The sequence below is a fragment of the Lichenostomus cassidix genome, chromosome 4 (assembly GCF_008360975.1).
Source record: "Lichenostomus cassidix isolate B80296 chromosome 4, HeHo_3.0, whole genome shotgun sequence".
Lineage (NCBI taxonomy): Eukaryota > Metazoa > Chordata > Aves > Passeriformes > Meliphagidae > Lichenostomus > Lichenostomus cassidix.
In genome coordinates, this window is record NC_139484.1 from 20,746,509 (window position 1) to 20,773,458 (window position 26,950).

At 38.1% G+C, this 26,950-nt stretch overlaps 1 protein-coding gene across 3 annotated transcripts in view; it reads right to left on the reverse strand.

Annotated features, from left to right (window-relative positions):
• Window positions 1-5,731: 5,731 nt before the first annotated feature.
• TTC29 (tetratricopeptide repeat domain 29) overlaps window positions 5,732-26,950 on the reverse strand; it is a 228,690-nt gene continuing 207,471 nt past the window's right edge. For 2 of the 3 annotated variants that reach the window (XM_085058202.1, XM_085058200.1), the window contains one exon: window positions 15,063-15,235. In XM_085058202.1, the coding sequence (XP_084914328.1) occupies window positions 15,078-15,235 (158 nt within the window). In that variant the 3' untranslated portion in view covers window positions 15,063-15,077. Of the gene's footprint in view, window positions 7,312-7,689; window positions 7,763-15,062; window positions 15,236-26,950 lie in introns of those variants that run through there. The other variant, XM_085058203.1, reaches the window with a different exon arrangement.

The following is a 26,950-nucleotide window of genomic DNA, read 5'->3' on the forward strand; positions in this document are numbered from 1 at the left end:
TACAGGAGAAATATAATAAATGTGGTTCCTCTTCAGTCCAGGCTTTCTAGGAAGAAGATGTTGCTCCACCTTTCCTCTCACTTCAAAATTACAAGCCTTGCCTCGATTTGGGAAAGCACTGTGCTCAGATTACGGGCAAATACGATAAACCAACATCTCAGAACATGTGTAGTTCTTTATTTTGAGGTACCTGTAGGCACTTTCGGCTGGCATTTCATCACACCTCAATCTTCTTTCTACTGAGAAGAAAGAATCACTCTGATACACTGTAAAACAACATTGCTTGCTACCTTACACCCTAGGCAGTGAGCTGTAACTAAGACGCACATGTGCAACCGTGTATTTTTTGTGCCAAACACCTCTGCAAAGCCAGCTGCAGGACAGTGTCACACATATAAATCATTGTGTTGACCGGCTGACACCCCCTGGTGAGAAGTACCCCACTTTTCTGAAGCTGAAAATCCTCCTGGAGTACAAAAGTGCCAGAAGAATACAAACTGCAATTACAAATCTTAACTAAATACACAGTATTCCTGTGGCAAGTTTTTCCATCGTGCATCGCTCAGTCATGTTGGGACAATTTGTTAAATAATGTAGAGGCACTTCATCATGGAACAACATTTGAGGTGATTTACAGTTCCATCTTTTAGCAGCACACCTGTAAATCGCTATAAATAATGTTAACCCCTATTAAGGAGACATCGGGGTGCTTCCAGGCAGAGGGAGTTAATGGGGAGGTGTTTGTGGATGATCCTGGGTAAAAGCACTACCAGTTTGGGTTGTTCCAATACACAGACCTGCACAGTCCATAGCCAGGCCTGAAGGGGAAGTTATGGAATGCCCAATCAAGTTGTGGAATGGCAGAGTTTGGAAGGCATTTAGCAGCAGGCTGGTGTCCAGAGATCAGTGACATTCCAGGCTTAAGTACCTTTGTTTCTCTTGAGGCTGTAATGGAAATTTTTACACGTAAGATGTTTGCAGCGAAGTTTAATTTGAAAGAGCTCCTCATCTTCTCATCTGTATCAAGTCTTCCTCCTGCAGCAAGGATAACATGAAGGAAGGCTATGAAGCATTGGAATTGTGGAGACAGAGGGGAGACTTTGAATGAAGGTGAAGAAGGAAATGAATGAGTTTAAGGAAAAGTGGGGAGGAAAGTGCAAATGGGAAAAGGATACAGCAAGCTCAAAAATCTCAGATTTACTGTAGTTTGTATTTGTGTGTCAACACTAAGCCTTTCTGCTGGGGAGTGAGATTCTGGCGTAGCTCTACTATGAATATCCACCTACCTGAAAAAAGGTTGGTTTTTTTGTTTTTTTTTTTTTTAATGTTGCCATGCTGTGTGTGGAAAATGGCAAGAAAAGAGGATCAAGCTCCTAACCAAGGAACTGGTTAAACTGGCAAACCAGACAAAATCACAGAAGGTACTTACCTCAGATGGGTGATCATCATGCAGGGATGAAAAAAACCAGCTAAAGATGGCAGGGCCACTTGAAACAATGAAATAAACCTTTTCAGCTCACAGCACTGTTACAAACACTTGTGTTTCAGAGGTGTTGAAGATGATTTCCAGGTAGAAATTCCAAAGACCCAGTACAGAGATCAGGAAGCAAAGGTATGATGACACATAATCTGGGTCTGCCACATGCAGCTTTTTACTTCAGCTTGCAACACCTGTGAAGACATTGAAGCCTTTGCTTCAGAAGTCAAGAACTGACCTGTTCTTCTGTTACAGGAGAGCTGTCACAGGAAGGAGCTTTAGCACACACCCGGAGTGGTCTTCAAAGACTCAGAAACCAGAAGAAGTGAAAGGGCTTCCTCTTGTCTTCCCTGAACACAGCTCTGACCTATGCCTGAGATCAGACTGAACCGAACTCACTTTATTATAGAGGTGCAAAAGCCTCTTCCTGGCTCACTTAACACCATGACAGGCTCATGAGTCTGAGTTTGGTTCCACAGACTCTTTCAGCTGATGAATATATTTTCAGCACCCTTTTCCTTTGAAAAAATAGTTAACTCCAGTCTCACAGTCCTGAAGATATTTCACTCTTGTCTGATATTAAGAAACGTACAACAGGGATTGCAGAAATGAATCACAGCATCTGATGGTGAGATTAAACCCAGCAGCTTTCAAGGGAAAGTGCTCTGTCTCACTGATGGAAATACCCCAGCTCCCGACAGTGGGATGCAGCATCTGGGAGAAGCAGAGGGTGACTAAGGCAGGCATACTTCTTGCAAATATATTAGTTTAGGTTTTTTATTCTTTTACTTTCCTCACCTTTACAGCTTGTTTTTTTATTTACTTTGTATAAACTACCAAGTTTTCTGGCACAGATGGTCTCAGAAAGTAATATTCTAGGCAGGTTCCACTATCCTGAATTTTCTAATCAGGAAGAAGGAGGAAAAAAATCCTAGAACATGACTTATATGAGTGACTCCAACCAGGAACACTGATTAACATCACCTGCTCTGAGGTGCTTTGGTGTGGTGTGGAAGTGCAGTCTTGAGCAGCTGTTTATCTGCTTCTGCCAAAAGCACTGCAGAACCTGAATGTGTCAGTGATGTTGCCCTTCCAGAACAGGGATTTGTAGAGGCAAAGTAAAAGCAAAAGCCCTAATTCATCAAAATATTCTAATATCACAGAGCTCCTCTGAGAGTATCAGGGCTCAGCAGACGTAAAAGCTCATTGTAATTCAGAATGTAAAAATTAAAGGGGTTGAAGCGAGAGAGAAACAACCGGGAGATAGAAAGTAGGTAGTCCTGAACTGCCCTTACCACAAATGAATTTTGGTTTAATCTGTACTGCAAGTTTGGCATGAGCCTGGTCTGCTCAGAAAGCAGCCAGCAGTGCCAGGGAAACGTTTTTCCTGGGACTTGTGTGGAAAGAGACAGTGTCTAATTTCCTCAGCCGAGTGATGCTGAGGAGCCGGGAGGCAGACAACTCCTACAAAAGAAAACAGCAGAAAATAACAGTGACCACCAGGCTTCAGGGAGGGCTCTTTGTAGACATTTTTAAAGGCACTGCTGTGGTTAAGTCCAGATTTAAGTCACTACAGCTGTAAACTGTGAACTTGTGGCCAGATGGAACAATGTCTTCTGACAGTCCAGGAAGACCAGGGAGCAATGCTGTTAAGGATAGAATAGCTCAGTGCAGGAGGCTGCAGCCTGTCAAAGCTGATTTACCTCTGTGTAGGGATAAGTATGTCCCAAATCAGGGGCTGGATGTGCCAGTTACAAAAGCTGCCTCCCAGAGACAAGAGTTACCTCTCACCTGTCTGTCTGGTGTAGAGATCACAGTCCTAACAGGGTTTGGAGCTGAGTGGGAGCCAGGAGCTACTGCCACTCCCAGATACTCCTCTCAGGATGCTCAAGTTCCCAGTCCCAGGATCCTCCACGTACTACTGAAAAACTGTTGTCCCCCGGTTTTCTGTCCCACATCTGCCATGCTGCATGAGACCAAGGTGCAGAACTGAGCTGGAGAATGGGTACTGCTGAGACTACTTGGGGAATGGCCTCCCTGGGATCCTCCTCAGCTCCTGGAGACCCCAGGCCTGTGTCAAAAGAAGACTCACACATGCAAATACTCATTAACATGTTTATCTTCAAAGACAGCACATACATTCTGTCTACTTGCAAGCATTTGTGTGGCAAATACAGAGATATTATGAAGTTATGTTGTCAAACAAGACACAGTTTTGTTAAAAAAAAAAAAAAGGCAAAAAGTCCTCATTCTCTTCTTTGTAGGAGTTGTCTTCAGACATACGTGCCTGAATCTCAGGACAAAGTGCTTGATGCACACCATTTCTGAGGGCTGAGGAGTTCTCACCTCATGTGTAATAGCTGAACCTCACACAACTACTGAAGACTTTAACCTACTTCTTGCATTTTTACATGTATATTATAGTTTCTTACAGTTACAATCTACTTTTTCCTGGCAGGAAACTAACGTGTGGCTTTAGTAATATCTATCATCAATCTTATTTATTCCATCTATTTCCAGGTAATTATATATAGAGTATTTCTTAGTCTATATTCGGATGGCCTATTTAGAGATGAATGGATTTCTTCCAGAATGGCAATGACCTTTCTATGACTCAAACATTAATTTTCTAAATGGCATCACAGGTGAAATACCTTATACATCATCATAATTAACAAGATATACTTTATTAATGGGCAGAAAACATGCTTTTCATAATTATAAACAGAATCCTTTCTGAGATACAACCTTCCTCTCTGCTACAAACTGTTAGTCAATACCATTGGATACAACCACCGTAAAACCTACTAAAACCCTTCTCAAAAAACAAACTTAATTGCCTGCCTAATATATCTTAGGCACCCACAAAATGTAGATTTTAGAGACATTTCAGAATTATTCAGAGATTCATCTGCTATAGTATGTATGACAAGTCTCTTGTTTGAAATGGACAGCTGGCATTATAGACTAAATTGATCTGCCTGCATTCCTAACTTCATCAAAGTCAGCTCTGCTTGTGATTTCTCAGAGCACAGAAAAACTTGTAACCTGCTATTCCTACTCTCTCATCAGTCCTCCTTTCTGATTGCAAATTAAGGGTCAGGGGATTAGGTACTTTCTGGTAAATCTTGGAGGAAGGATTGCAAGGATAAAGAATGAAGCAGGGTGGAGAATAGCTGTGTTCCAGAAGAGGAACTCCCTAAAGGAATTAAAGCACCTCACATAAAGAGACAAAGGACAAAAGTTCCATGACATCAATGTGAGCTCTGATCCCAGTAGATCTTATGAGCAGGACTGTGTCTGACAAGAGATCAGCAAAGGAAAGTGATGTTGGGAGAGCACTGGTAATTCAGAGAGTGGTGATTTTTCTTCTGTAGCAGCACTGGGTCGATAGCTCAGCCAAGTACCAGTGCTTTCAGCTGGAGCATGTGAGGTGTTATACTGAGACTGCCATGACCCATGGAGCTCTGACTGCTTCTAACAGCTGAGAGGTTTATTCCAGGATCCTGTCCAAACAACATCCTGCCTAACCTCCTGGTCCCATTAATTTGGAGGGGGAAGCAGAGCCTTTGTTTTCTCACTGAAAAAGTCTGCTCAAGGCAGAACAACACTTCAGTTTTGCCAGACTGAGAGTTCCTTATCAGACAAGTTGTTACTGGGATGGGAGACAGGTATATCTAGCTCAATAAACATAATTTGCTCCAAAGCTTTGTGACTTTCAATAACAGAATTCATATTTACATTGTTAGAGGATGATAAATTTCCCCTTATTTTTATTAAAAGCTGTATGATGAAGAGAGTAAATGCTTTAGGGGATTAATTCATGATCGTTTTTCACAAACATATCAGAGTTACCATGTAGTAACAAGTGCAGATTGGCAAAAAATAGTGATGATCATGGCTGCTATTGAACATAACTTCACAATAACTTTTGTGACACATAAACAGAATGGTCAGGTCCTGCACAAATATACATGAGGTTAAAAGCCCTTAAGAATTTAGAAACTTGCCCTTGACAAATTGGTAATTGTCTTTTCTAGAATATTGGCATAGTTTGTGTTATTTTATGTTCTTATTTTTTTACTACAAAGGCCAAATTAAAATATGTCATTTCGTTTGACAATATTTTGAAAAAAGAAATTTCAAATATCTAAAATTAGCAGTCATGCTATATTTGCAAAATTAGAAGAGTTTGTAAATTAATAGGATTTTAAGATATTATTTGCAAAACTGTGCTGGTTTGATAACATTTTTGTTGTTTCACATCAATACCACTAAAATATAAGGTGTAAACTTAAGGGGTAAACACCACAGATGTGTTTAATTTTTAGTCCTGTTTCTCTTTCTGGTTTCCATAAAATGTTTACCTCTTTTTAGCACTCAGCAAAGAGATTTGTTGCCTATGTGTGTGTATAATTGCATGTGGGAATATTTCTATACAACTTTTCAGCCTTGCAAAAGCCCTCTAAATTAACATTGTTATAATAAGCACAGTGTTCAGACAATAAAGACCTATAAACAAAAGAATAAAACTATTGAGCAATTTGTATTTAAATTGCATGTATACAGAAATTTTGATCAAAAACAGACTAATAAGAGCTGGTTAATGATACGTTTTTTACCATTCTTTAACAGGGAGAAACCCTATTGTCACATGTCAACCAAATACTCAGATTACAATCCTGAAGAAAACTGTGAATTGAGTTATTACTGTGGCAAAAGCTAATGCTTGCTCAAACACCATCATAAAACCTGATTATAGGTCTAATGGACTTTGCTACAAACTCTGAATCTGGAAACCCATTTAAAGAAAGGAATGGTCGGCTGCTGGGAGTGATAAAGCTTTGTTTGTTTAGTTTAAAAGAAGTGGTTTTCTAATACGTGAAATTATGCCTCATCAATTTTCCTAAATAAAATTCAAAGGTTCCAAATCCTGGTTCTATGTGTATTTTTGCAAAGTGATAACTGCCATCTAACTCTTCCTCAGGCCAACAGTAAACCAGTAACTGGCTCTGAGGACTTGGAGTCCCCTGAGGACTGTAGAGACCCCAGGAGTCAGACATGTGGGGAACTCACTGTCAGGAATTTCATGAGCTCAAAATGGGACACAATTCCCTACAGAGAGCCCAAAATCGGTGCTTTAGATTACTTACAAGAAAGAACTGCAGCAGAATTTTAGTTTACCTGATGGTGTGAATTGCAGAGTCACGGAATGGGTCAGGTTGGAAGGGTCCATAGTGGCTCATCTGCTCCCACCTCCAGGCAGAGTTATCCCACACCACATGGCACTGGATTGCATCCAGATGGATTTTAAACAAACCTACTTGTGTTTTGAGTCCAAACTGTGCTATAGATTGGATCAAAATTGAACCACAGTGTGCTACCCAGGCTGGATGTATTCTATTGCAGTTACAGTTGAACCCCAACCATTACACACATGCTAAAATCATTGCTAGCTCTATGAATAAGTTTTTCTGAAAAGGACCATGACCATAATCCGGGATTTACAGAAAACCCTCCAGATACATTTGGAACTTGATTTTACAAAGTATTGAGGATCTTGGGTTCCCATTCAGCAGACATAAATGATTTTTAATATCTTAACAGGAGGATCTTTACACTTTGGAAGACATCAAGCTTAAAGAGCACAAACTTTCTATTCTACTACTCTCTGTCTTTTTTTTTTTTATTATTTCAACCACAGAAGCTATTTTTGAAAAAACCCCATTTAATTGACAAAATCCTTGCTGAAATTCCTACTTTGTTGCACATCACTTTGAGGATCTTCCAGTACTCATTATACATCAGCTTCTCTGTCAGTAAGCTGGCACCCTCTAGAACAAAAACCAGCAAATAGAAAAATATTAAAATGTCAGAAGTTTATGTACATACATTGATATCTGCATGTTTTATATTTGGGTTTGGCATCTGATTAATCAGATTTGTTTCTGTCTCAAAGGCTTATTTCTGTAAACTGAAAGTAATTACACGATCAAAGGCAATTAAATTCTAAAACTGGGAATATGTATAAAAACAGAGGGAAGTGTGAATTTGTCCATTTCTGAGCAGGAAAGATATAATTATTTACACATAGTAAAGCAGAGATAATGTGTAATTGCCTGTCAAAGTCAGGTTAACTATTGATAGCAATGACATTTTGCAAAAATCAGGATATTGGTACAAAGTCTATGGATTAAGAGCAAATACTGTACCAGGAAGATCTGGAACAGGTGTCTTGGATAGAGGCTCACAGAGGCTTTGAGGCACCTGTTTCTTTACCAGATTCTGTTATTAAAAAAAAAAACAAAACAAAAGTGCATTAGTGTTTTAGACCTGAAACACTTTTAATGGTTAAAAGGCCTAAACAGTTTATTTGAAAAACACATCAGAGAGTAAAAAGTCACAAGAGAAGGAAATCTAAAAGAGACGTGTCACTTAAGATATAATCCTAAAAATACAGAACTGACTGGGATTTCTGCTCTCATTTCTTGCACTCCTGTGCAGCAGTTCTCCAACAGGACAGGTCCAGGTGGGACCAGCTGAGGAGCTAACAAGGGAGATGCATTTGGGAGAAGAGGATGGCCAAGACTGCACTGAAAGATGGCAGGCAGGAGGAAGAGTTGGCAGGGGAAGAAGCAAGAAGAGGGTGAGGTTGCACAGGGAAGGCTGACACCTCTCAGTGGGGTCTTCCTCGTGGGCTGTGACACAAAGAACAGGTGGCTTTGTGTCTGCAGTTCTTGACAGCCACACACTTCCTTTGCTCCGGTGGTCCGTGATGTTCAGCCTCGTTCCTTCCTTACTCCGTTTCCACACCAAACTCCCACCTCCTGGCTGCACTTTCTGCTCCTTTCCCAGGGACTCTCTAGCAACACACCTCTCTCTGCCTCATTCCAACCACACCATCCCTGGGGCATTGTTTCTTATTTTGGGAACTACTCATCTGGTTCACCTCCTCAAATGAAGAAAGCAAACATATATCTAGTCCATCCCTGACATCTATTCTCCAAGGCTTCTGATGAAGGCTGTTTCACAACATCCCTAGTCTCTCTGTTTCAGTGCTTCACAGTCTTATTGCTCAGTTTCTTTCCTAGTACTTAAGATAAATATTTATTGCAAATTAAACTGATTTTAGTCTTGTTCTACCTTTTGCAGACATGAAGAGCAATGGAATATTGTCCTCTTTTAGAATAACTCCTTATAGCATGAGAGACTATTTTCCTTTCTCTAATTTTCTCTTTTGGAGGCTAAGAAAATGCAATTTCTTCAGTATTTGAAAGGAACTCATGTTTTCTTAAATGGATCCCCTTCAATTTGTCACTACCCTTTGTACTGTGATTCCTAAAACTGGACTTTATCTTTCTGTCACAGCAATACCAATGGTGCTCATATGGCATCATAATTTAAGTCAGGGCCAAAATAAATAATCCAGTTCTGGTGGGGGTGAAAATAATGTTCCAAGCAGTGTCTCTGCTGGTGCAATATTTTGAACAGGTTAAAACTATTGGACGACTCAAGACTCAATAAAATTTACGTTTTCTCCTTTCATAGGCTTTTATTAAGTATAACAGCTAACTAGGACTTTATCCATAGTTGTACACAAGTAAGAACTGGATAAGTAAATCTGTGAAGAATATCTAAAAATTAGCACTCTCACATGAAGTCTCATGTGTTGTATGAGGGCAGTGTCTGTTAGTGGTTTACTCTGTATTTAACAATTGTAGCTATTCTAGGTAACATGCTCTGAAACCAGGCCTAAAGTAAATGAATGGAAATTCCTTTCCTAGCAGACCATGTCTAAATGAAAAAAATCTACTAAAACCTGCACAGCTCATCTTGTTTTAGGAACTTAACCAGTGGGAAGTAGCCAGGAGCCCCAGGGAGTCCAAAGTGCTCACAGGGGTCAGAACTATGCTGTCCCACCCAGCTTTACACCAGCAGGGTGTCATTGTGCTTCCCAGTGGATGTGCTTTGGTGAAAAAGTGGTGCAAAGTGGGTGACTCCAGGCCAAACTGTGTCTGGGTACAGAAACATCTGTATTTCCAAGCAAACACACATAAAAGCACATCTCTGACAGCTACATACACTGACACATGCAAGAGACAGTGGGGATGTGCACATGACAGATGGGGAGTTACAGTAGAAATTGCTTTTCTCATGCACCTTTTGGCCTTTTGCCTTCACACTTGGACACCAAGCTATTATTGGCTGATTAACAGTTCTGCTGTCCCAGCACATATTAAGCATATCAAGGATAACTGATGGAATACTGAGGCTTAAATGTTTTCTTGGCATTTGTTTGGCCTGTGCTATTTGGAAACAATAAAAGCATCCCATATTCATAACGATAATACATATATACCACCACAGATCACACCATCAAGCATTCTCCTTCCATCTTATTTTGCAAAATGTGGAGATAACATTAATATGTATTAATAGAATGTAAATATAATTAATCATAATAGGATGTTCCTGACAGATTATCACTGCTGTTGATAAAACATAATTAAAATTGTCTAGTCAGATTTTCAGTGCAGCTATAATTGGCATCTCTGTTCCTTCTGTTTCCATGTGTCTATCTACAGAATGTTACACTTCTAAAAATCTCATTTCATGATGCTTCTGGGAAAAAACAATTTAGCGCTGCAAGTCCTTTACACGATATGATTAATGAAAAGTCATTCAAAAGAAACAAGGCCACACCAACAAAGGTGTAAGCCACAACTAACTCCAGAGAGGACAGGAATTTTAGGCACCATTCTCTCAAAAGATTATAAAGAAAATGAAACAGATGACACCTGTGTTCCTGAGACTGCATGCCCATGTGATGGGAAAGCATTCAAATCCAAGTTTTGCATTATTCAAAGACTGCTGGACTTTATTAGACAAGAATTTCACTGAAAGCTCCACAAAATGATGAAGTCATACGAGGACTATTGTTTCAGGCAGCTGAAACTGCTTTAAAAAAAAAAGAAAGACAATATCTTGAAGAGATGACAAAAGCAAGAATGAGAGTAGCATGCAGGAGGTGACCCAGAAACCATTTTTCACTGTGTTTTCCAATAAAAGAATGAAGTAGGGTCTACTGGCAGTAGGAGGTGGTGGGCTTGGATACAGAGGAAGGGCTTCTTTGTGCACTGCCACGTCACCACTGGAACTCCCTGCTGCAGGATGCTGAGAATGCAGTAATTTTCTGTGGGCTCAAGAAGTGCCATGGCAAACAAACAGGAGGAAAGCCCATAGCCTCTCATACTCCTCCACTACAGCTCACTTGCTTAAGCAGCATCCAATAACAGAGCACCTCAAGCAAGATATGGAAACAGTTCTGTTATGTTTGCACATGGATTTGGTGCATGAACACAAACAAGGCTGTATTTGCAACTCCTGTCAATGACAGTGAACTCTTACTGTAGTCTACATACAAAAGAAGTAATATAAGGCAACACAGTATTTTCATTACACCTCTAATCTTTCAACAGAATTAATTCCACAAATTCTGATCCACTATTTAGGCATTACTGAATTTCTGTAACAGAAAGGAGAGAAAGCAGGACTATCTCACAACATATTATCATGTTGGTGTAATGCAGCTGATGAGATATAACTGATTATTGTAATTTAAAAATTACTTGCATTTTCAAAGGTAATGCAGCTATTTTGAGTTATATAATCTGAACAATGATGTAATGGAGCAGGAAGAGAGCAGAAAATAATACAACTGCCAACAACATGCACATCCACACTTGTAGATGACCTTCCTATGTATTTTTCTGTCTTGATATATGAAAATTGACGTGATACCTTTTTAAAAGCAGGTTGGGCCTACCTGTTTAACTTGGAAAGGAGGCAGTTGTACTTGGAGGTTTTGTGAATATAAAGATTAATGAATTTGTACAATTTGGGCATGCAAAGCATTTTTATCAGGCATATTCCATTTAGAATAAGCAGTAAACCATATATAAGGGTTGTGTCAAAGTTTACTGAATAGGGCCCTTGGTAGCTAATGTAACATTTCTTCAACAAATCAAAGGTATTGTTCTATGTTCACATGAATATACAGTAGCCATTACCTTAAATTTAAAACTCACTGTGAGCAGCAAACACACTGTGGGGATATGAAGGCCATATTGTATCAGTGGAGTCTGCAGAGATTTTCTTCATATGGCTTTGCCTGGTTGAAATATATGTTGCAGTTGAAAGCTAAAGGGATTACTTTTGAATAGTCATCACAAAGGTTGATTATATTCGTATATCATTTAGCTGGACCCTGCAGGCTATTATTCCATTAGCTGTGCTGGCCCTGCACTGTCAAAAAGTTGATCGTATAATGTAAAAAGGGTACATGCTATGTTAAGGTATGTGGAGTAACTTGAAGCAGTAATCTTTTAAGAGCAGTACAGCTCTGTACTTGAAGGTAGATTGCATTTAAAATAAATATCTGCAAAATGGAATAAGTACAATAAACCTACCTCTGTTTCCTATTTTTCCTTCTTCAAATAGCCTGTATGTAATTTAAGTAAGTTAATTGCACCAGGTAAGATATTGGCTATGGAGTATTTTTTCATCCTCCTCACAGCCAAAGGACTGTACCTCAAAATAGCTGTGTCTTTACAAGAAACCCTCATGAAAACGATGTTTCTGGTGAAATAGGTTTGCTGATTATGCTTCCCTTGCACATGCAAACACACACACACATTTTCTTTCAGTGCTTAATAAAATGGATTTTCAGATGGTTCCATTATGTGGATGCCTTAATATTATTTTATGCTAAAACATGGACAGCGCATTAGATTGAAAGCATCTTACTGTTCCAAGAGGCAGAGCAATCATGGACTATCCCTAGATAGCAAATGCTCCCATTGGGGAAACAATACCAACAACACAGGCTAATGAATCACAGCAGTTATTAATCATGGGCATTTGTAAAAGCCACACATAATAGAGATGGACTCTCAAGATTGGAAGGGTTTGAAAGTGGGACCGAGAAAAAGACGGAAGATAATCCAATAGCATTTTAGAATAAGTTTATGGATGAGGATTTGCTTCAGTACAGTTGTGCCCATGCTTGCCTCCATCCTAAGCAGACAGAGAAAGAGAAACAATTTAGGCAGCTTGGTTCTCTCAGCTTTCAGATCCTTGAAGGACAATTTGGCAAAAATAAATAAATAATAAACACACACGCACAAGACCCTTAGGGCTTATGGCCTAGTTGGAAGTGACAGTGCTTTTTTTATTAGACAAAGTTGTTTAATTTAGATTGTAAAAGCAAGAGTTGGTTCTCTTTCAGTACACCATATATATATTATTCAGGGCAATGAATGAGGCTTTATGAGTACAAATGGGAGCCTTTAATGAACTACAGCAAGCACTTAAGCAGGTAGGTTTCACTGAATAAAGGCTTCAGAGATGGGTAAGTTTATGAATGAGAAGCAGAACTTATTTTATATGCTTTTGAAGAGCCTACTCATACTATGGCACGGTAAGGCAAGTGCAAGGTTTTTCTAGTTTGGGTGAGAAAACCTAATGGGAATACGAATTTTTCCCATTGTTTACTTACTCATATTTAACAGTCCTCAGACAAATTAATCTTCCTCTCTTACATAGTCTGGGCATGTTCCAGACATTTGTACAATGGAAATCTCTTTTGATCCTACATTCTTCTGTTCTGGGCATTGCTACACACTCATCTGTGACATCTTTTGCACAAACCATTTGTTGAGTATCAACTTTAAATAACAGCTCTATCAGGAAAAATTGGTGACTGTAGATAGAAAAGCAGGGATTTTTGTCAAGGACAAAATATGACACTGTGTCTTTCGTACACGTGGAAGTTAGAGATCACAAAAATTCCACACTAATATTGGTGACATAGAAAAATCACCCTTGAGAAACAATCACCAAGAAAATCACTTCAAACATGAAGAAACCTGAACAAAATAACTGCCAGTTTTTAGTTTATAGTTTTACCTTTACTGTCAACAAATTCTACATTAAATCCAAACTATTAGCTTGAAATTTCAATACAGCATCTTGTCTCTGGCTCTACTCCAGAGAGTATTTGCCATTCAGTGTCTTGAAACTTTCTCAGTCAAAGGCAAAGTTTTCCAGAAAAGCAGGTGAGCATCTGCCCAGTCGGTTAATCAAAGTTTCTGGAGTGCAAAAGGGAATCCCCAAATGGCCTAGAGAAGGGTTTCTTTTCTTTCAGCCCCCATCTAGATGTAGAATGAAGATCACAGCTGGAACCTACTTTCTCTCTCCTAAAGACAGGATAAGTCCTGGGGGGACCTGCTGAGAAAGCAAACTTCTGAGCAAAGGGTGTCTGCTGGCTCTTGCAGTAGCAGCCAAACTCGCCCCTGGCTACCCTGAGGAGCTGTGAGGAGAGAACACACAAGGAGTATAAAACCACTTCTATTACCTCTATCTCTGCTGAGAGCCATGAACCATCACTAAAGATTGAGTCCAAAATCTACTCAGAAATCCATATGAAAGGAAACCCTTACCTTGCTCACAGAAGTGGTATTTTATAGTCTCAGAGAACTTCTGCCAGTAATTTTATAGGCATTCCTATAGATTTTTATAAAATTGTGTCTCGATATATACATAGAAGTTTTAACACACATCTTTAGAGTTATGAATGAAATCTACTCTCATTGCAAAGGGCAAAAAAGCAGTAAGTGGGCTGTTTCTGACAACATATTGATCATAACAAGCAGCATATTTGTTCCTAATTTGTGTGCAGAATTATCATTGCTACATTCACTTCAAAACAAAGCAAAGCCAGGTACTCACTAAATAATGACAGATTTCAGGCAGAGTGACAATTCTGACACCAATTAATGCCAAAGCCACCACACTGAAAAATTCTTGCTGTCTGTCTCCAAGTCACTACAGTCCTTGTCCTGTAGAACTTTTAAATACTTTGCTGGAGGATGTATTTTTTTGCATTTACTGTGCAACCTTTTTGAATGACTAAACGTAAAAGCTCATCCTCTATCCTTTACTCATACAGACTTAAGTGAATTTTGTCTGTTAAGTACTTGGTATAAAGGCACAATTAAAACCAGCAAGACAGCATAGCAGGACAGTTCACACCTGCCTTTTGTAAACACAATCTTCCACCCATTGAGCAAAACATGCCACTGAGCAGAGGAGCTGCTCACTGGCAGTGTGTAATATTTATTTCTGAACATGCAGCTTGATGTGTCTTCAAAGGACCTGACTGCCACAGAGTGCTTAGCACCCCTTTCTCTGAAATTCAGGTTCCTCAAAGGTGTCCCAGGGGAGGGAAAGCTGGAAAGCACAGATTACTTAAACACATCCTCTTGCTTAACTGTATGCCATCATCACACTGAGGTTCAAATACAATATCAGACTGCTCTGACTAAAAGTTTCTCTGATTTTAGTTCTTTTTACTTTATCTCTGTATTTTGACATGAGTGTCCTGTGTAATTTTGTTGAGAGTTTCTTGTTCTGAAGATCTCATTCTTTATGTTCTGTTTTCGCTTTGCTATTTTCCGGCCTCTAAAGATTTACCTACTCTTCTATAATTACATATGTAAGAGCAATTCTTCATGGCTGAGACTTTCAGCATCTCCAGTGACTACTCTGCCTGGTGGCTTGCAAACTGTTTGTCATCTGTGTTCTCTATAATGCAGTTTTTTTTACCTGGGAAACTGCCTTGCAAGAGCTTAGTCAAAGGTATCATCTGGGTACAGAAGCAGAAGCCAGTGAAGCAGAGAAAATCCAGCAATGCATCTGCTAAAAAAAAATAAGGAATGCCAAGGAGATTTTTTTCTCCTTATCTGACTTCAGCTTTATGTCTTCTAATGCACCTTAAGCATGAGTGCATCCTCTCTGGCTAAGGAGATGTAGGAATTGCCTGGAAGATTATGTTCTTTAAAAAGAAGATATGGAATCCCTTACGGAAGCATCAATTTTCTTATGACTGAGCTTGTCTGGGGACAATATTGTTCCCCTCTAAGGCTGACACAAAATGCTCCTACTTATCCTAAAAAAAAAACCAAAAAAACCAACAAAAAATTGCTGTGGTCCTGGTTTATGCAGGGTCCTTGCATTCACATGTGGTGACACAGGTGTGCTATGGGAGATACCTCTCCCATGGGCACTTTGGAGAATCTTCTTTGTCTCAGCTTTCCTTGTGCATTTGCCAACAGATTGAGAACACAGAATCAGAGATCAGACCTACTTCTCACCAGGCATTGAAACAATACGTTTGCTGGTCAGAGCAACACAGGATGTTTAGTTTCTCCCTATAGTTTTTGAATTCGTGGCCATGTTCTTCCAGACAATGTGTGACAACTTGAAAGGCCACTACTTGTCTTTACAGAGAAGTAGAGAGCTCCAGCTTTCACGCCAGTCAGCCTCTTCTTTTGATGAGAAATAGATTCGCATGAAAAAAAGATTACACTGAAAAATGGAAATGGATTTTCAGTTTTATTAGCAGTAGCACAAGACTTGTGAGCTACTTTAGAAAGTTATAGAACTACAGAGACTTTTAAGAAAAAGCTAGCAGTAGCTAGAATTTAAAAATAAATGCTCTGGCTAGCCTGGGCCCAATTCTCAAGTGATGCAGCCAATGCAGCTTCACTGAAGCTGGATGGTTATGTCAGCTTTGCCAAATTGCTTCAAAACAGATCTTTTTAGAAAACATTTGACTTTAGAAATTTTAAATTCCCTTTGAATTATGCCATACCAGCCACATTGTTTTGCTCTAGGAACAACAGGGATTAGAAGCATCCACCTGGCAAGCAAATATCTTTATGAAGTGCAAGATGCCTGCCACTTAACTCCTCGACCACAGTGATGAGACTCACCATCAGGTACTCAGTGTGGCAGACAATGGGGCTGAGGGGAGGCATGGACTTCTAGGTGCAAGGGAAGGAAGGCAACAATGGGTGACCTGGTTTCTTCTGGACCTTTTCCACAACCACGATGCAAGGGGAGAAAAGGAAACAGGGTTATTTAGGTGCTGCTGCTCAGTTCTATACCTCACAAAGGCACCAGTGGAAGTGCAGGCAGACACCAGCTGCTGCTGGTTTGAAATGCTTTCCTAAGATGAGATAAATCATGCAAAGCCACCAGCTGAGAAATAAGGAGGGAATTTTTCCCCAGGGCACAAGTGTGATAGAGATTCTGGCAGATTTTTTTTTTTAATTCTAAATTGTTCTTACAATCGAGGAAATCTGTTATGAAATTATCTTAGGTTTGAAAATATCACGATTTCCCCAAATTCACAAAGTGAGTGGTGAACTTGAGATGATTTCAGGTGTCTGAATCAACTGCAGACGTGGGGACCCCTTGACTGTGCCATCATGCCCCTTCATGGGAGGATGTGAGAGTCTCTTTGGAAGCTGGATAAATTCCAAGCACTAGGTAGAAGACAGTGGGTAACAGTAATTTGATAATTTAACACCAGTCTGTACTCAGATGAATGCTTGGTGCTTTGACAGGAAAGCAGGTCTTCCCAATAAGAACAGTAACTGTGGCTTAAAATCCACGCTGGAATCTGTATGTTCAGATCAAATCACAGTCCTACCTCATAGCAAAGCTCACAAGGTGTGATAGAGAAAATTCATTGCTATAAATTAGAATAAGACACCCCTGCTTGGAGGTTTCAGGGTCTCCAGGCCACAGGTGAGCCTGCCAGGCATGGCAGTGGGCTAATAGCCCTGGGAAGGTTTACTTGCCCCACTGCAAGTCCCCCTGGTGAACTGCTTGCTGTGGCTCTATTTAATTCTTAATCTCTACATCTCTGTTTAATTCCTAGCTGCTTTAGAGACCTGTTGTAACACAGCAGTTAAAAAAAATATTCACATGTACTGCCAGGCCTCCCCAAAGAGCACTAACTTGACACGTAGGCCATGACAGCTGGGCTTGGACTACTAAGAAATCTAATCCAGGGTTTCCATCATCTCAGTTGTTGCCTTTCTTTCATTACAGTTTTACTCAGCCCCTAATGGATTCAGCTTTATAAAATCAGAAAAAGAGGAAAAGAAAGCAATTTACTCATGTTTCACTAGAGCTCACAGAAGACATGAATTTTCTCTAAAAATGCAAATTATTTTGTGCCACACAAGTGAGACTGGGCAGCTAAAGCTCTTAGAAGAACGGTCTTTCCCAGGGCTAATGTTTTTATACCCAGTGATTGAATAAATCGATCCCTTTTTATCACATCTCTTTTGCACTCCTTTTTCTTCAGAAGAATGTAACCAAAGGTACCAAAGCACCCTTTTTAGTTCTAAGAAAACTGATTATGCGCGTTAATTTTGTTTTTAATCCCAGACATATCAAAATAAACACCATAGGCATGCGTAGCAGAAATCAATATCTCTTAAGCATCAAGTTAGTAAAAACAAGGATTTAGTAAGAATCCAAGATGTAAAAGACTAATGTACAAACTAAGCCCTTATTTATGTAATGCGCCATTATACAAGCTCAATATAAACCTGAGAGAAACTATTTCAGAAGAGCAGAAATGGTTTACTTGCACTGCATCAAAAATGACCCCATAAGACCTCCTTTAGTGAGCTAGCCCAGATATTTAATGTGAACATATGTTTTTAAAGGATTTCTTGTCTTATGTCCAGCCGTTCTTGTTAATTCATGGGACAGCATACTGCAGATGTGCTTTTTTCTATGTTACATAAAGCAAAAATTACATTTAACAAGTGCAAGGTTGGTCATAAAAAATAAATAAAAATAGACTCTTAAAAGCTGGGAAATCACAAAGTGAAGCTATCAGTCATTCTTATTGAGAAGGGTGAGGACAATGTGAAATAAAACTTGCACATTTATGAAGAGACATTCCTAATATGCCAGCACATGGCTGTTTTTTCACATTTTCTATAGGTTGCTTTCATTGGCCCAATATTTGTTCCTTTAGGGTAAGCTGCAGTATACATTTGCACTAGATTCCCTTTCTAGTCACTGACTTCAATTTTAATAGTAATTACATTAAACATTTTGAACCTATTTGCAAGTTTGTTTACTTAAAAGAAGAGACAATAAAGTCAGTGTTAGTTTCTGTGCGTTCTACGTCTGGGTAAGAACTTTAAACTCTGTGTTTGCTTAACAGTAGTGTTATTTGTTAATGTAATTGTTTAATATGTAAATAAAATAACTTCCCGATTAGTTTTCTAATAATAATCCAAATCTATGTACTAATGTGTGCACCTTATTCATGTGCAATCTAATCATACCATTATGATGGGTATTTAGTTCTGTATGGTTTTACTCCTTCTTGAGTGCAGAGGAGATAAACAAAAACACTTCAAAAAAAGGAATATTCTCTTCTACTTTTTTTCTGACACTAAAGCTCTCCATCTTGTATACATAATTTGTATCACTCTTTCAAGAGTTGGTATAAGAAGGCATTCAGGAAGAGGTATCACTCTGTGTCTTCTGGGACATTGTTAGTTTAGACATTGCTAAGTTCACCTATGTTAAAAGTATAGACATCTCAAATACACATTTCTTTTATATATTTATATTCAAATTATTATTTGTAATGGTAAAGCAGCTTCAAAATTAACCATTATATGAAAAGGCACGTTCAGTATGAAATTGGTTTTCTGATTTTATAGCAAAGGCATGTCACAGATAGAAATGCTTTAACAAAACAAAATATTTTGTTATAACTTCATCTGACGTTTAATCATACTCACAAATTATTTACAATTAAATAAATAATACAACTACTGGCATCTTAAAAGTAGTGTTAGTAGAGAAGTTTAAATTATGAAATGAGAGATTTATTTTGATGAGTTCTGGATATGCTTATGGACAAATAAATTTAGTAAGACAATGCTAATGAATGATTTTGTATGTAATATATTTGCTAAGGACATACCTATCCACCAAAAGCAAGTGTAAATAAACAACCTAATATAAGTCAAATTACTGGTTCAGGTCTGGACCAAATCCTGACTTTGTAAAACTTCCCAAGTTGCTTTATTAACCACAGGGGGAATATCAAAGTTTACTTTTATACCTACGTACTTTTATGTATTGTTTTTTTATAAATGCAGGTCTTCACTATATACAGAAATTAAACAGATAAAACAGGAGTCTTAGGACACCTGTGAAGTAAATGATTTAAAGCTAAACTGCTGAAAAAAGAACATGAATTTTTTGTAAATTTTTTTGCCGACATTTAAATAAACCATGACATCTCAATTCAAGCATACATCATACACTTGTGAGAAAACATAAACTGGCAACAATGTAATATGCCAACTTTGAAGATAATTTTGAAAAGCTCACACAACACAAAAGCTCACACACAGAGCACACATTGCATCTTCTGAAATTTCCAAAACAAGCTAGCAAGCCTAGAACCTTTCAGGACTCCTTTACAAACTGAAGACCAGGCAAAAATGAGCCCCAAAGGATCACAAACTGAATTTTTTTGTTTCTTTCAAATTCCTGCCCCTACTTTTTAGGCAGGTAAAACGTTCAGAAGATACAACTCTTTCCTTCTTCGAGTGCTGATGCTTTCTAGTGTTTCGCTACATTTATGCATATCAAATTATTTCTGTCTCTCCCTTGCTCTCAAGTACCCAAAGCTTTCTAGGACATTCTCCCAGAACCATTCCCTCAATTAATTTCCCCAAAGAGGTTTGAATGTTCTTCCAATATCTAATGCAGTGGTATTTGTCTAATTCTGCAGACAAGTTAAAGCAATACTCCTTGAGTAAACCTCTTTTTTCCCTCCCATTTCAATTAGGCTGTTTTCTCTAAATTCAAATAATGGTACTTTGCTACGAAATCAAACTTCATCTCTGATCATTTAACCAGTGCTGTGAGGAGAGAAAAGGGAGTGAAGTCCCTATCAGGAAAGCATTGCAGGGAAAAGATGAAAGAAAGCCCTGAAGACAGTAAAAATATGAAAAGAAGGATGAAGGAAAAAAGAGTGGAAATGGTCATGAACCATACAGCAATTTTTAAATGTTTTTTTCCAAAAAAATAAGACAATACAGAGAAAACCAGTAAGAGACTAAAAGTTTAGTTACCACATAATGTTGTATTCTGACACTGATTGCTGGGGAAGCTTCCTCTGAACTTTCAGCATGCACCAAGCAAGGTACAGATGTCTCTGTTACATAGCTCTCAATTAAAAGCAGAATCAAGGCCTCTGCAGGTTGACATGGCTGTCAGAAATTCCCCTGGATAGCCCAGGAGGATGGAGCTGTTTTGCAATCACTCTGTATCCTGCTCATTTGCCACAGAAACCTGCTCTCTGCTGCAACACAGGAACATCAACTCGACACCCTCACTGCACCTATGAATAGCTGATGACTACCTGGCTTTAAACTGAACTCTAATGTGAACTTTCATAGTGCCCAGATATCAGAATTTTCTTAAGTACAAAAGCCTGAAGTTTTCAGGGTATGGGAATAAAAGTACAACTTAACCCACTGCTTTATTTTTGTGATGACCACACAAAAATAACAGAGCAGTGGTATCAGGTATCACATTGCCACAGATTGTATTACTTTCCTAAATCTATTTGAATCCCTAGAAGGAAGAAGTGGGAAAAAACATAATTATGTATTTATTTTTATTCTTTCTCCCAGAAAAACAAACACACACACACAATTTGAATGAGAACTCAAGGAATAAAAGACAATAATAGAAAGGTGAAATGTATTCTTGGGATAGTGGTCACTAAGGAAGACCTCCAGCAGAGCTCTACATCAACATTTGTATTTTCTAGGTAAGAGAGGAACAGCCCCAAACTGAAACACTGTTAAAGCAGGATTAGAACAAACTGAGAAATCAATCAGGCAAGAAAGTGGTATTTTCTCAAGAGGTTTAAAGGACATGTACAAAGGTATTGCTTAAATCAGCCTCAGTACAAGAGTAGCATGAAGTGCTAAACAAGATATTAATTAAAACTAAGAATGCGCCGTGGGAAGAGAGACCAGTAACAATCTGACTTTCATGCTAGTCAAATCAGCTACAACTCTAATAAAGGATATAATGATAGAAAAGTAAATTAAAGTGTTATAATGAGGAAAAGGAATCAAGATAACTTTTGTAGAGATCTCCTGAGGTTATTTTCTTTTGAGGAATACAAGAGATCTGGATGACTATTACCTGGTTGATTAGATTCCCAGAATGCTTCAGATACCTTCTCCAGATTAACAACTAGTTAAATGTAGAAAATAAAGGTAAGAATAGATGGATTGATTTTCATTATGAAGAAATATCAGTAGTGAATTCAACAGTGATCTAAGGCACAATTTGTACTGTAAACATTTTAAAAAAACAACTCAAAATGTTAATGAACAGCAGGGTGACAGAACCTACTGCTGATAAAGAAATTACACAGGGTAATGAAGATCAAAACTTTAAAGAACTTCAAAAAGAGTTTATGACTAGGCAATAAAGCATCAGATAAAATTCAATGTTGATAAATGCAAATTCATGCATGCATGGAAAATGTCTTTTATGCACAGGGAGATTGGAAACTTCAGCTTGATAGAAAGATGACTGATAGAAGGATATAAAGAGATGTATCTATTTCCATGAGCACCATGAAAAAATGAATGAGAAATGATAACTTTCTTATAGAGCAAAAATTGAGGGGCAACAACTGAAGCTGCAAAATAAAGAGCTAAGGGCAGATCCAAGGAAGCTGCATTTTGGCTGCCAAATTCAATGAGATATCTTGGCTGCCAGCTTTGTAACAGAAATGCACTGGACAAGTTCATTGACAGATACAGAAAAGCCTATTAAATATAATGGGATCTAGATTCAACTTCTTCAGGAAGTTCCTCATTTACGGGTTGCTGAAGATATCGAGAGAATACCAGGCAGAAGTCTTGCTTCCAAATTTCCTGTTCTTCTATTTTCCCCTAATCTCTTAGCCACTGCTGGACAGACACCAGGCAAAACAGGCCTTTGATCCAGCTTACTACAGTCCTTTATCCATATATCACGTCAGTATTAAAGAAAAATGATCTCTAATCAAGGAGATTAGAGAAGGGTTAGCATAAAAAACCTACAATGAAACTCCTCCAATTGTTCCATGCAGGAAACAAGACTTAAATGACCTGTGCTAAACACTGCCAGGGGTTTTCATTACTCTCTCAATTTCATCTTTTTGGTGACTAAAACTCATTCCAATAAACTTGACATTTTCTGAACATTAACACCTATTTGACTTTCATTCAAAAGCTGCTAACAAATGATGGTTAGTGAGTGCTGATCCCACCAAGATATCAAATGATTATTTTTTTCTTGCAAGAGTGACACCAATTTTGCCTTTTATACTAATGTAAAGGCATTCAGACTGTTTTTCTACAGCTTTTATCAACAATAGAACATATCAGCAGTGTTGTGGGAAGACTGCATGCTAAACTGCCAGCTCCACACTTTGCCCAAGAGCTAGATCTTGTGCTCTATATACTGAAATTGGGAGCACACTCCTGGTTGTTAAAAATCCCAAGGCAAGCACTGATATTTACAAACAGGAGCACCATTTCCTAGAGCGAGAGGAGTTTGCAGGCTGGTCTTCAGCTTGCAGATCATCTGCAGCTGCCCTGTGGGAGGACAGTTTTTATAAATAAAATATTTGTGAACAGCGGTAGTTACAGCATTATTACAAAGTCCAAAAAAGATATCAAAGGGCACTGTTGCATGTGTTGAACAACAACTCTGCAATTTTTTTTCCCCTGAACAGCTGTATACTTCCATACTGCACCCAGAAAAACAGAATTTTTAAGGTAGTTTAAAACACAATGCAAGACACATTTTTTAAAAACTGGTGATATTACTTTTGTGTATACATGGGATTAATTTAACCCACAGAATTAGCTTTGGTTTTTACCATTTTTACATACTTTGCTAATACGTCTTGAGGCTTTTTCAAGCCTCAGTAACTCAGGAACTGCCTTGACTCCCCACTGATGTGGGATAAGCCCAATTCCTACGTGTTTATTGCTGAAGTGGGAAGGACTTTTGTAGGTACAGGCTTCACATTTTCTCTGCTAAGAAAACTTATAACAACTTTAGGATTTGGGTTGTAGTAAGGCAATGAATAATCTTCTTCCTCTGCTATTCTTTGTCATATTGAACAGACACAATTTACTGAAACTTGTGTTTGAATGAAAATACTAAATAGTTATTGGATAACAGGTTTATATTACATTTATCATTTACACTGAGAAAAAAAGTGGGATAAACTAGGAATCTCCATAAATGTATGAAAACAAGTTCATCAAAATACATCACCCAGCCTGAAGAACATGCCAGCAACTGCCAGACACAGAGGCAGCAACAGAATGTGATACACAATCTTAGCTCTTTGTGAACAGAACATTACACTGAGTTGACTAATGTGAAAAACACAGGTGATCCCAGAGCATGCTTTGGGATTAAATATTACTACCAGACCTGTACATTGCTCAGTAAAACCTGGCAGGATTTTTAATCCTTTAAAGTATTGTTACTGCATCACTGTTCTGACTTTCAGAGATGTTATCAGTGGGACAAACACCAGTATTGATCTTGCTATTTCTTCTTACACAATATCATTTGCTTCAATCAAAGACTGTAAAATACAGTTGAGCCTTGATTTTGCATGACCACCAAGCATAAGCACTATGGGTGGCATATTCTGTGATAAATTATGAGTAATTTACAACAGAATTTTATGGCTGTCTGTGAGATTTTTAGGGTAACACACCACGCAAGTAAGAATTATTTAGAGACAATAGTTTGTAGGCAGGTTTGAGTCAGATTTCTTAAAGAATCTCTGGATTTCATTAAGCTATTGGTACCAGTCTTTCAAAAAAAAATCTAATTTTCTTCCGATAAACTAATGTGAAAGTGTACAGTTTTGCTCCTAATAGTTATTGTCCACAACTGACCATGACAGCAGTGGTCACAGAAGACTTGGACATAAATATTTTTAAATTATGTAATTTCAATTTTATTCATTCATTGGAAATACCTACAAAGCTCACAAAAAAGAACTGCCCTCTGTTTTTGGGGTGAATGTGTGTGTGACAAGGCTGTCCCTGTGATTTCAGTGGTGCATCTCTACAAAACACAGTCATTGCTTTCTGTCCTTCTAGTAATCACAAAATTTTCAGAACCTTTCCAAGCAAACTTCCACTGCAGACTTTGTTTCCTGCATATATTTAGTGTTGAACTAGGAACTATACAGAACATTCCTGGATGATATTATCTGAGCTGAGGGTAAAAGACATCTTGTATTGTTTTGGGTAGCAGTTGGAGAAGACCTTAGCTTAGCACCATCCCTAAAGAGTGTTTTTGTTGTTGTTTGGTTTTTTTTAGCAGACTTGTGCCTGTTGTTCCCCTTTCACTTATTCTATCTTTGGTGTAGTACAGTATACATAATTTAAATAACCAGGGAATCTCTCTGGGCTCAAAACCACCTGCTGGCTTATATTAGCTAATTAATGGTGATTTATCCAAGTTACTAATTTGAGTGGAGCTGATTGCCTTTAGGAATTTTGAGAACGTTGTAAGAATTTTGATTATAATTATGCTTATTTGATGGGCAGTCTACTTAAAATACTTAAAAAAAAATTGCCTGCCAGCTGATTTTTAACTGTGCCAAATAAATGACTCTGTGTTGTTTCCTACTCGAGATCATGTATTCAGGTAGTTTGTTTACTCTGATACTCAATTTCATCTTTGTCTGACTCCCTATAATTTTCTCTTTTCTATCAGGGGTTATTTGCCTAGCTTTGAAACAATGACTGCTTGAAAAATAGTCCTGATCTTGAACCTGCGGAGCTTAATCATTTTCACAAAAACTAATATAGCAGATTCATTTTAGCCAAACTTCTCTGTCATGCTGACCTGATTCCCAGGGCCTGCAAGTGTGAATTTAATGGTGGTACAATGTCTGAGGTAAGAATATAATAGAAATCTCTCAGCAGTATATCTATTGGATCAGTGTAATTTCTTTTTTCTTTACTGGTCTCAATGTCTCTTAAGGCAATCTAGTCTGCAGACAGCAAAGGAGACCAGCCTTCTCTTTTATTGTGATCCCAACGCTACTTATACTAAACAAAGAATCAAGTCCCTCGATAAGGTAGGCAGTAGACATAAGCACATAATCCTAGAGGAAAATTTACACTATTAAAAAAACCTTTTTTTTTTTTCTGTGAATTTAAGAGGATGCTACTAGGAGTTCTATGCTGAAGAATAGAAAACAAAGTTATTACCGCTTAGCTCTATTACTATTGCTGTTTAACTTTAGGGACAAAGGATATTTTTCTCTTAATCATTACAGATACTAAAAATGAGAATTATACACCACATTGTCTGGTGGAAGATATGTTGGCTTCCAGTACACATTTGTAGATGAAAATTTAACAGAGCTAAAGAACTTCCCCAAACTGAAACAACCGCTTCCAACGTAACTCAAGCATTATAAATTCTACTTCTGCTGGATTACTGTCATAAAAATACTCTTATTGTGCAAATTCCTCCCACAGAAACTTCTATGATAAAGGAAACTTAAATGTACATAAATGTGCCCTCACAGGTTCTTCTTTATACAAAGACTTCTGTCAAAGTCTTGTCTACTACTGATGAGGAGGAGGAAATTGCAGATGAGTTTCCTAAAAGTCTCAATTAATTTTACATGAGAAAGTATATGAAAAACTATAATTTGCAGAAAGGGTCTTTAAAACTGGAATGCTCCATTTAAGCATTTAATTCCAGATCTTTGACTGAAATCCAAGAAGTGCAAGATAATAAAGAATGGTCCTGGAATAATACTTCTGTTCAGAATCAGAATCAACTGTAACTGGATCATTTTGGACAGACTCTTTTCCAACATACTCTTTGAAAACTTCCAAAATCACACACATTTCCTTCTCTCCCTAGGCTTCTTATAAATAAAGTGTATATTTCCATTGGGAGTTCTGCGTAATCTACATCTCAAACTGCTTTAAATATTTAGGTATGGTTTTCACTGCCTAATTATAAATAGCCAGTATTAAAGAGATATGACCTTAGGTTTCAGAGAGCTCCTTTCTTGAATAAGGAAAGATTAAGAGAAGAATTAATGAATAGCTGTGCTTTTCTGTGATTATTTAAGAAACAAGAGAAAAAGACACATCAGAGAGAAAAGGTGAGTTAACATTTGCAAAGCAAATCAGTGGCAAGGAGGGAAATAAATGGCTATCTCCTAGTGCATGCCCTCAGCACCTTATCCTCTCCAGGTATTACTCTCCATGTGCTTTTCTGGTAGTCTGCACCCTTCCTGTGGTGTCAAATATTGCTTACTATGAAAATCAGACTTTTGTCCAATTTAGGCTGCTCTTTATTGTTATGCTTTTCCTTTTTGAATAGTGTTCACTGAAATACAGCAGAGACAGAGTAATTTTTTCACTGTTCATTCATTAAAAATTATCTTACTGTTAAGTAAAATGGAGACAAAAGAGAGAGATGTTACAGCTCCATTTG